Raw genomic sequence first — 12,143 nt, forward strand, 5'->3', positions numbered from 1 at the left:
GAGAAATCTTATAATGAGCAAAATCCAGCATATTATTCCCATATGGTTTTATACTTATTGCATGGAGACCAAGTGCTTCTACAAATGAATTTGCAGTGAGTGAAAATAATTTTAAGAAATATACAAGTCTTTAAAGTTGGTTTAACACACCTGAATTCTATGGTTGAAAATTAAAGCAGATTTTTTTTTTTCCTCAAATACACATTCTTGCAACTTCTGTTTAGAATAAATAAACAAAATTGAAAAGATTAACTTCACCTATTTTACATAAGACCTTTTTCCTTTAGATTCATTTTATGAGTTTAGGTAAATAGTACAGTCTAGTTCGCTACTTAAACTAATATCATGAGGGAAGACAAAATGCTTTTATAAAGCATTTGAAGATCCAGATGCTTGAAGAGCAAACAAAAATAATTCCTTCTTGAATATGAGCTGGATTGATACATTCCTGTCACTACAGAGTAGCATTTCTTTGACAAAAAGTTGACTTCAGAATAAGTTTGTTGACATTAAAACATACTATCTATGGATAAGGTGATTCAGCAATCTCTCCACATGAACTCCCACACTGTTATCTGAAAGAAAGAGGGCTTTCAAAAGACTGCTGCTAGAAAATGAACACATTAACTACTTTCTGGCCCTATCTAATTAAAGTCAAACAATTTGTCATTTAACTTGCGTACTTCACAATGCTTCCAAGGAAAGTGAGAAGAGTGAATGACTCACTGACATTGGCACTATTCACGTATGCATTTTGATAGCAGCAGAGCAGTCTCACATACCTTAGCTGTGCCCACATACTCTCTTGACTCCTGATTTGGCTCAGGTGACAGGTGGGGTGAGCACAACAGAGGCTTGTTCTGCTGTGAACTGGGCAGGAACTCCATGAGAGTTTTGTGCTTTTAGCACTCCAGCCTCTGAACAATTGCACATGAGCCCCAAAAAACCACTTTAAAGCATGTGAATGAAGGATACGTTCAACCTGCTCTTAGGTAAAACTGTAGGACCACTGACAGGTGATGTGGACAAAAATAAACTACATTCTATCCAGTGATAGTAAAATAGCAAATTTCTTTAAGTCCCGAAGAATAAAAGTACATGCCTATCTTTAATTTATTTTTATGCTGTAGCTACATAGGTAAAAGAGGATCTTTTAAATCTTTACTTCAGTCCTTAGTGAGAAAAATGCCTTGCAATAAAGGTTTCCATAGGCTAATTATGTTAACTGCTAATCAGTTCTAAGTCATCACCTTTCACTTTTGGGAAGAACCTTGATTTTTTTTTCTGTCTAGAAGAGGACACTGTACATATGATCATAAGGACAAGCATGCAGTTCTGAATTCAAGTTCCTCTCTAATTCACTCCAGCTACACACTGGTATATGATCATTAAAAGAATAGCTAAATGCTAGTCAGACATGTCTGATATCAGCAGGAGCTTGTGTTCTTTGCTAATAGGTAACATACTCAGAAAATTTGTTCCCAACAGTTTAGTCTTAGAAACTAAATTATCTCTTTTGAAAATCAAAGTATATTGTATCTGTCTGAGTCCATCTTATTTCTGCTAGATTTTCCAGGTTTCACATTCAAGATTATTTCTATGCTTTCATTAAGATTTACTCTTTTGGTATTGGAGAACCTTCTTATTAACATTCACTTCAAGAATATACAGTCTATAAAGAGAGATTTCAATTCTTAATCACCCTCTCAAACTTTTTTAACCTGGTTTGCACTGCATTTACTGCTCTGCATGTGTGTGAATTCAAATATTTTGATATCGGTAACCTCTGTTCTCTATTCTTTATTACTGAGATAAAAGAAGCATGTTCCCTCCAAAGTTCTAAACACTGGGCTTTTCCCCTCCTGCTTTTTTGTTACTGTTGTTGTTGTTAACCTCTCTCTTACACTGATCCTCCCCTGATTTTCTAATAGGCAAAATCTTTTTCTGTCTTCCCAGGAGAGTTAAAGGAAACAGTGACTGCTTTCAATTCTACCACTGATCTTTTCATTAACACTTCTAAAATATACCCTTTCAAATTCAAAATCTGGTTTCAAACTTCATCTTTTAATTATTCAGACAGAGATCTTTCTTGTTTGCTGTTGGTCAGCTTTTGTTTCATGAAATTCCATCCATCAGCTGAAACGCAACATGATCAGAAACAATCCAGTCTATGTACAATACATACAGACAACTTGAACAGCAGGCAACAAGTATGGTGTTTTGCTTACATTTCCTTGTAAGCCTGAGCACTTACCGTAGAATGTAATTAAGCTCTCTACAATAACTTAAGTGTCCGCATGTCACCACAAAGTGGTTGCTGTGGATTAAACTAAAGTAATAAACCTGATTGAACCTAGTCTGAATAATGTAAAATAACATCACTTCATCATTTGCAGTTACATTTAAAGTAACTGTAATGAAACATGTCTCAGATTTGTCCATTCGCATCTTAAATGAATCTATCTTGGTTTCCTAAAAATCTTGTGTTGGAGACTATATTAATTGATGCTTCATCAGCTTTAACCATTGCCAGCTCTCCTTAAAATTCTTTTTCCTAATTTGCAAATGTTATATACTGTATATACATCAGATAAAAAAAAAAAAAAAACAAAAAAAAAACCTTGGCTCTTACAGCAGAAAACAAGCATGTATTGAAAACCAGGCTTTATATAATGGGTTCAAATTTACAGAACTTCATTTTTTTTATTTTTATTTTTGCCAATATTATGCAATTAGAAACTTCATTACTTAAATGCTTGCAGAGATCAGCCTAGCAAAGAAGATGATGTCAGCCTGACTAAAAATGTAAATTCCTTGTGTCCCACAAGGGAAAAATGTCAGTGTAATTTAAAACTACAAGGAGACATTTTACTCCACATCACCATGAAATCAAAGTGTCAAAAGCTTACAGAATTCAGCTTGCCATGCATTTGATATGGGAGCAGTGAATAAAAAAGTGTAGCAAATGTTTCTATTCATCTTTTAAAATAAAGTATTTTTTCTTTCTTAAACTCAGACCGTAAGAGAAATAAGATACCAAAACCTATCCAAAAGTGAAATAAAGTGAAAGGCAAAATATTATCATTTCTGTTATTAAACTAAATTATTTTACTTCCTGAGGGTGAAAAGTAAAACTTCATATCTCAGTGAAACTTCACACTTCAGAAGCAGGGTCAGGGTTAACTTAATACTCCCTAAACCACCAACAGAACATGAAAGACAATTTAGTATTTAAAAGTTAGCTGGTATCCTTAGATCACAGAATCATAGTTTTCATAAAAAATTTCTCTAACTTTCTTCTCTCCATCCCTTCAAGTATCATCCTTTCCAATCCATTTTATATTCTGGTGTCTAAGTGCTGACAAATTTCAGCCATTTTATTTGTTAAAAAGAAAAGTAGAAAATCTGGGAATAGACTATTATATTTATGCTGAGAATTCAACAGGAAAGCTTTGCATTAGTCTTGTTATCACTAGACTAGCTCAGTTCTCCTAGGAGAGATGAATAAAGGAAGCTATGTCACTAACAAATACATATGATATCATATGAGACTAGAAAATGTCTCTCAAAAAGGAAATCTCATTCTTCAAAATCATTTTCCTAACCATGCTTTACAAGCAGCAGATGGGCATGAACCAGAAAAAAAACACAAGACATTACAAAGTTGCTGGCTTCTCAGATGTCCAGCATGGTTTTCCTAGCAATCATTGCCTATTCACACTTATTTCCACATATTCAGCAGTCAGTCATACCAAGACTAGCTTGTTATTACACTGACAGTACATAGAAAAAGTATGAAACCACAGAGATAGAGTTCTATTTGTTCAGTGCAAGTGCATTTATTAATAGAAATCCAAAAACTACTTACCACATGAAGAATTTTATTCTCTGTTTCATATACTGTGCAATCCTGAAAAAGTAAAGCAGAAAAGACTGGTTAGATCGATCCAATCAATCACTTTTCCTAGATTCATCCTTAAGAAGAATTAAATATAATTGAAATGGCCCTAGGATGAAATAAAAGATTTCCAAGTCTCAATTAGAATGGAAAGATTTACGTAAGAAAAGAACAAAGACAGCAACAAAGGCAAAGGAAAACGTACTCTCTCTGAAAGTAAATGAAAAGGGACAACTGGCTTTAACAGAAAGGGAGAAAGCTGAGATACTCAAGTCTTGCCACAGTCTTCATTAGCAGTAAGGCTTCCCTCTACTTCATATCCCCAGATCAAAATCTCCCTCTTTAAGAGTGGAGCAAGTTAGAGACTGTCTCATGAGATTGAATGTGTACAAGTCTATGTGGCTGGACACTATGAATCCCAAGATCCTGAAGGAAGTGGCTGATGCAGTTGTGGTACAAGTCTCCACCATACTTTGAGAGTCTTGGCTGTCAGGCAAAGTCCTTAGTGACTGTAAAAAGGGAATCACTCTCATTTTTAAGAAAGGGAGAAAAGGAAAGCCAGGGAATGACACACTCGTGAGCTTCACATCAGCACATGAGAAGATGACAAAGCTGATCCTCCTGGAAGCTGTATTAAGGCACATGTGAGATAAAGAGATGATTCAAGGCAGCCAGTTTTACTGAGTGCAGATTGTGCCTGACCTTTGGTGGCCTTCTATGATGGAGTGACAACATCAGTAAACAAAGGAAGAAAAGTTGAGGGAGCTGGGCTTAGTTTAGCTTGGAGAAGTGAAGGCTCTGGAGAGACCTCACTGTGGCCAGTACTTATGGGGAGTTTATGAACTGGAGGAAGACCAACATTTTATGTGGTCTGATAATGACAGGACAAGAGGGAAAGGTTTTAAACTAGAAGAGGGAAGATTTAGATTGAATGTTAGGTAGAAACAATTTACTCAGAGGATGGTGAGATGAGGCACTGGCACAGCTGCCCAGAGAAGCTGTGGTGCCTCATCCCTGGAGGCGCTAAAGGCCAGGTTGGATGGGGCCCCAGGCAGCTGAGCTGGTGGGGGGCAGCCCTGTCCATGGCAGGAGTTAAGGCTGGGTCAGCCTTGAGGTCCCTTCCAACCCAAGCCATGCTATGATTCTATGAGGTCCGTTGGAGCCTGTATGCACTACCCAGAATGTGAGGCTGTTTTTATAAGAAGATTAACAGATGGAAAGCTCGGGGCTGTGAGTTTTTCTGACAGATGAAAATCTCAGCAGATATAGTGAAGTGGAAATACAGGAATTAGTAAGGAAGAGAATGCCTGAAATGCAACCAACACTGGTGAAAGAACCACTCTTTTCTAAGTTCACAGGGTGCTACAGTTGTGTGGTGATTTGTACACATTCAGTTTAGGATGGATGTTTTATATCCTACCCAATAACTCACTTGGAAGATGTGCCTAAGGTTCCATGCTATAAATCCTTTCATATTTAATCAATTTATCCTCTTTGAAAAACAAGTTTGTTATATGCAACTCTTTTAATAATAAATTTTCAGTCCATTAAATGTTTCTAGTGTTACTTAGCGAAGAACAGACAATGCATTCTTAAGCTTTATGTAAAACAGCAGTGCAGAAGCAGCAAGTTTATCAAGGCATTCGGGAAACATTTGCCTGTAAGTACAGCCAGAAAGAAACCTAAATCATTTAATTATATGCAGATATCAATGAAGAATTTGCAATGTTAGTACCAAAATGCACATTTCATTGTTATATGTGGGTGGGCATGTAGCATTTTCAATCTGGATATGTCTTATGTTCTGCACCGATTCTTATGAATCATTTTGGGGAAAAAAGAAAGAAAAAAAAAAAAAAAGGCAAGAAGGGATTGTAACATTTATGTTGAGGGGGGGAAAAAAGGGTGCTTCTAAGCAGACATCATTATTTCATTTGTAATGAAGAGCTTACTATAAATTTAACATTCAGCTTGAGGAGGATACTGTTTGAGAATTCTCACTGCTAAGGGAAGGAAATTAAGAACCCAGACTCCATAGAGGTTTATTACAACTAGGAAGCAAGTGAATAAGGGAGGGACACTGCTACACCTGTGCAGGCATAAAGGAAGGTAAAAAACCTGCTTACTTCTGATAAACCAAGAGTGTAAGAAAAAACATTTCTGAATCTACCAAGGATAGTAAATCAAGTAGAAAACTTCCCAGGCATCTAGACTCTGCGTGGTGCAAGTGTCTTCACCCTGAAATCCTATCCTTATCGCACAAATCCATACAAATGTACAGTTTGGCAAGATAAATGGCTAATGGAATTCATCACGTATAGGACAGCTGATTTTTGATGCTACAACTTTCCATACAGTCATGAGAAAAATTAATTGTTAAGTAAGTAAAAGAAAGAAAAACTGGAGGAATTCAAACTCAACGCTTTGGTTAAAAACTTCCAAAATATGCCTTTAAAAATGACATGCAGCTAAACATAATTCAAGCCTGAACTCAAAAAAATGTGCAGGAATGCAAAGATCCATGCTAGCACAGCCTTGAGCAATCCTGAAGTCTAAGATTCAAAGAAACTTACAAAAGGTCACCAAGCTGATCTCTGTATCATAGTGAGCTTGTTTCAACTTCCCTCAGCCATCCCTGGAGTCAAGGGCTGAGACTGTTTTTGAATGAACCCAAGAGCAAAACCTATACGTAATTTTTCTTTCACAGTTCATTTCTCCCTGGATTTATTTATTTAAGTCATTCCACAATTTTGTGCTTTATCTTCAAGCACGTGTTGTGGGTAATTGGGCTGATGCTCTTCCGATATCCCTTAGGTAGAACAAGAAACTGAATTTTTTACTGCAAGTCTTCACCATTTACAATTATTGTGTTTTCACACCCATTTCACTTCAACTTAAAATGTTTAATGCACTTGAGAACAACAAAGAGAGTCACTAATTATGCAATTCAAAATAATTTTTTTGTTCTTAATAGCATACTACCCTCACTTAGAGAACAACTCTCCCCTTCAACACCTTGACTATTCCTGAAGAACCTTCTTAAATATCTGTTTATTCACTGTACCCAAAAATTACAGTTATGGTAAGAAACAGACCATATACAAATTTAACATCAACTTTTTTCTACTTCAGAAAACATGGAACACAAACACACACACACAAATTACAGCAAAGTTTTCCTCCTACACAAGACAATTATTTGCTATTCAGGAGGAATGCTGTGATTAACCCTGAACTCAAACATGCAGGTACAATAAAGAGGAGATGTTTTGCTTTTACCTGTGCTTTGTCTGAAACATGCATGTTCACTGAAAAGTTATAATGGAAGCTAAACATTTCACTGTCACCTAACCAAACAAACAAAACCTCAGCTCAAACAGCTGAAGAAGAATAATGTCTCCTCAGTGCACTTCACAGAATCATAGAATGGCCTGGGTTGAGAAGGACCACAATGATCATGTAGTTTCAACCCCTGTGCTGTGTGTGGGGTCACCAACCACAAGACCAGGCTGCCCAGAGCCACATCCAGCCTGGAACAAACATTAAAAAACAGACATTAATAGAGGGGGGCTGCTGGCAAAGTATGAGATGCAGCTCTTTTCCTTATGCTACAAACTCTGTGCTAACTTACATTTACAAAGATGTAGTCAAATATTAGCCATTAGCAGTTTCAGACAGGAAAATTGGACAGTTCTGTCAGCAAAGAAGGAGGATTAGAAGGGGAATATAACGGCACAATTTAGCTGTTAACATGAGGTTTTCATGGTCACTCTTTGCAGCTCTAATTCATGCATCAAAAGTGTCAAAGGGCCCTTTTTGGTCCATTTCTTTGCAGAGATAGATGGAAGTAAGCCAAATTCTCAATAAAAAGGGAAAAATGAGGTCCAAAGCTTTTTTTCCAAAGGAAAAAAGTAAAAATAAAAATAAAAATAAAAATAAATATAAAAATAAAAATAAGAATCAGAAGAAATGAAAAACAGCAAAAACAAACCACAATAATCAGCAACAGGGTTTTTCTGCACTTTCACATCCAGTATAATTTCAAAACGTACTTGTAAGACTAGCCAGACATGCTACAGTGTAACTGAGATGCATCACTTACATTGTGCTTCTTCCAGAACTTTTGAACTTCATTATTATTTCTACAAAATCTTGGATTTCATCATGTCCCTAAGTAAGAATTATTACATACACTTACAAGTAGATAAACTGAATTAAAGTAGCACTGACAGGTGACAATGCTTCCGAAAGCATGTATCTCACCCTACTCTGTTCCTCAACTTTGCTCTTCTACCTTCACATGTGAGGTAATCTCTATAAAACAGTTATAGATTTTGTTGTTGTTGTTTCTAAATCAATGGTTATGATGCTTTATTTTTCTAACTTATTTTCTTCTCTTCTTGCTATTATGTCTACGTTTTTAAACTTCTACCCTAGTATGTCTTAGAATTGGGGAAGTGGGTCAGCTAATTATACTGACAATTTTCTTTGGTCCTTTTCTTTCCATCGAAGCTGATTAAATCTCAACTCAGAATGTGAAATACAGAGGTCTAGAAACCTGCCAACTCAAATTACTGCTTATGCATCCCAAGCAAGTGTGGAGGTCATGCAGTTCTCCAGTACTATAACTATGAGATAAAATTTAGAATAAAACACTTCTAATTTTGCATGTATAAAATGTATATACATTTGTATGTCTGAGTAAGCATCACATCAAATTACCCATTGCAATTAGCTGCCAAGCACTTCTCATTGTAGTTGCAAAACACTATTTTGAAAACATAATCATCCTTATTGTTATTATTGGCTTGTCCACATCCTGTAGGCATCTCTGGCATTGCATACTTTTTGGCAGTTTCCAGTTCCTATAAACTCCACAACTTAGCTTCAGAATAAAGTTATGCCAGTTCAGAACATAAAATACGCATACAATTGTTTAAGAACAGGGAAAATTGCAAAAAGATGTGTATTTGTTCTTTCAGCAACAACTCAGAAATGGCTCAGCATTCCTACATGAGAGTGTGCAATAGAGCTGTATCATTGTTGCTTCACTGTATTTCACTGTTGTTCAGATTAATGACTCAGTTATTCACATACATAGTCATCCTAATTTATTTTTTCCTTCGAGGCAGGGAAATCTAAGCAGAGCAGGTACATAAGCAGGTTATGCGATTGCCAATGACAAAAATCAAATCTCCTGATTCTCAGATAACATAATAGCCCAAACAAATATTTTGTGAATTTACACTATTGGAGCATTGCCCAGAACAATCTGTGAGGTGCTTGCTGCAGAGGTGGAGTCAAATGGAACAAAAAGTTGTTATGAGAGCATTCATTTTCAAAGCAGCTTTTGAGCTGCATCTGATGGAGCTGCTCTATTGTCTTCTTCACATGCTTTTCTCCACAGTCCAACAAATTTACATGGAGACAATACATGCGTGTGTATTGTACAGGTTCTACCAGTCTTTTGATGACAAAATATAGGCAAGATTAGGAACATAATTTTTTTAATGTTAGTGAAATCACTTGGGAAACACATTTTCATGATCAGTTCTATACTTTTTCCATGTCTTGTTTTAAGATGGCAACAGATTTTATGCATTGCTTAAGGACAGATGTCTGATAGTATTGTCATCATAGTTATTTTGAAGTCATGCAAAATATTCTAAAGTATGTAACTCTGGTTCTCTATTTGTAACAAAAATAATGAATTACATGATTGCTAAAAGAGAGTTCAGGCCCTCATGAATTGCCAAACCTTTGGTATAGAATATCTCTTGAGCAACGTAGCCATTGGCTGGAATTAAGTCAAGCCCTCATTTAAATCCCTTTGCTTCTCAAATTGATTAAAACTGTAACTAAATTGTTTAATACCAGTGTATGTCAAATGGATGGTCTGTCAGTTCTGCTACTTAGAACAATAAGAAATAATTAACTTGAAAATGCTCACATCATAACTCCCAGGCCCCTCTGACTCCCCACACCTTTCAAAACAAGCGGTTCTGTCTTGAAGAAGCTCTCCTCAAGTCTTGGCTCCAGACAGCTTGTGTCATTGGCACCAGGAAGGCTCATTTAGCTTGAATTCTGACCCATTCATTTATGGCAAGAGAAAGACAAGACTGAGATTTACTGGAATCTTCAATGGATGTTTTCATAAAAGTTCTTTATGATCATGATGAAGTCTAAAGTTTTGCCAACACAAAGACAGCAAAACTTCACAGTCTTCATAGTAGATTTGGTTATTGTTACCCTTTATTGTTTTTTTCTGACTGAGACAATAGTATATGATTTTCAAATAGGGACAAGATAAGGTAGATACAATCAAGTTAGTCTTCAACTACTTAAACCAGAAAATGCATGGAAAGTATTCCTAATATAATTGATTGCAGGATTAATCAATGACAGCTTTGAAACAAAAAATTTGATCAATACAATATAGGCTGTATGGTAAAAATGTTGCAGTGTCCCATAAGTGAGGACATCAGAAAACTGAAGGATAGTAGGGAATTCCTAATGTGCAATTTACAGGTATAATTCAATAATTACTGGAATAATCAAACAAAAGTTGGTAGCTATAAAGATCTGTTTGAAACTCTCCCTCCCAACTATTCTCAAAAAACAAACAAAGAAAAAAAAAAACAACAAAAAAAAACAACAAAAAAAAAACCAAGAAAATAAATAAATCCTTTAAATAAACCCTTTAAATACTCCCAAACCAAAAAAAAGCTAGAAAGCAGATAACATTCTCCTTTGCTAACAGGCAAAGAATTAAGAGCATGACACATACACAGCTCTCCTATTCTCATGCTTTGTCATATCTTTGATTTTAAAATGTCTAGGAGGGCTTTGGATAAAAAAGATAAGGGCTTGAGGACAGTGTTAATTATGTTTGTCTGGAACAAAGGCAGGGCTGCAGAGCAAGAGGAAACACCTTTCTCTCATCTCACTGCCTAAAATACAATAGAAGGCTGCTCTTAAGCTTTGCAGAATCCCAGCATTTACACAGGTAGTCCTTGACAGCTGCCATATAAAGTTAAGTTTTAAAATTGCACAGCTTATAGGTAAAATATATATATATTTTTTTAACAAGTGGACTTGTAAGTCGAATATGGTGCTTTCTCCTAGTTTGTTCCTGAGGAGCTGCTCCAAAAAAGTCACCCGTCGTGGCTGTTCCTCCTCCAGACTGCCACAGCCCAGGGAGCTCTATCCTTAACCCTCCCCTCTTCTGCAACCTCTTCCCTGTTGCTCAGCAGCTTCCTAAAAATCATGCTGCTTTAATTATCATCTGTGAGCAGATGAGTCACAGAGCTCTCATCCCTTCTGTTCACAGTCACAGTTTAGAATCTCCTCCTGTATATTTGCCACTAGCCCTAGCACAGTATGCTGAAAAGCTGAAATCACGTTTCCCTGAATCCTCCCTGCTTCCTTCATCTTTGCCTATCTCTGTCAACAATTCCACCACCTTATGTCCCACAAGCTCACAACCTGGGTGCCATTTCCAACTCCTCTTCACTTCCCACATAAATCCTGTTGATTTTCTTCCCACTGCCATTCAGAAATATTTTTTCTTTTCCAGTTATGCTGCAGTTATTCAATCCATGCAGCTTCTTGACACTGAATTCATGGCATCCTTTCTCTGTTATTATTCCCTGCCTCTCTACTTTTAAGCCAGAGCTCATATATATCTGCAGCAACCCATGCTATCCTCCCCCATCAGAAACATATGTAAAAAAAAGACAGAGATAGGAGAAAGCAGATTGGTGAGTACACAACATATACCATACACTAATGGAAGAAGAAAATATCCCTATTGTGAAAAATATAATACCAGCTCTTAAATAAATGCTACATAAAAAGATATTCCCTATGCAATCTACATAAACGCATGCAAAAGTCTGAAGTCTTTCGTTGATTTAATGAAACTGAAATTATTATTGTATTTTTATTTATTTAGCAATTACCTAGCTTACTGAGTACAAAGAATTGCTTTAACGTTATTTAAACAATCTGCGTGGAGTGGCACCTATCACCATAGCAACAGGATGCTTCATGTAAAAATTTAACGCAACTTACATAAATCACCCACAGATCAAGCAACTACTGGGAAAAATTGCTCCCTGGATTAATAGAGATGCAACGTGGGCACTGAGCTTTTTTCTTCCAGATTTCTGAAGTCATTTTCCATTTCCACTCACTTCTGCCTTCTGTTTTATGAAAAGCATAACAGAATCATCTTGTTTTCCCT

General features: G+C 36.3%; 1 protein-coding gene across 7 annotated transcripts in view; it reads right to left on the minus strand.

The window, feature by feature from the left end:
- The window catches only part of CNKSR2 (connector enhancer of kinase suppressor of Ras 2), a 198,711-nt gene that overhangs the window by 126,412 nt on the left and 60,156 nt on the right, over positions 1-12,143 (minus strand). For all 7 annotated transcript variants that reach the window (XM_015885366.3, XM_032440929.2, XM_015885347.3 and 4 more), the window contains exon 5: positions 3,869-3,910. In XM_015885366.3, the coding sequence (XP_015740852.2) occupies positions 3,869-3,910 (42 nt within the window). The remainder of the gene's footprint in view (positions 1-3,868; positions 3,911-12,143) is intronic.

The sequence above is a fragment of the Coturnix japonica genome, chromosome 1, assembly GCF_054131305.1.
Source record: "Coturnix japonica strain WE chromosome 1, WE-NBRP24, whole genome shotgun sequence".
Lineage (NCBI taxonomy): Eukaryota > Metazoa > Chordata > Aves > Galliformes > Phasianidae > Coturnix > Coturnix japonica.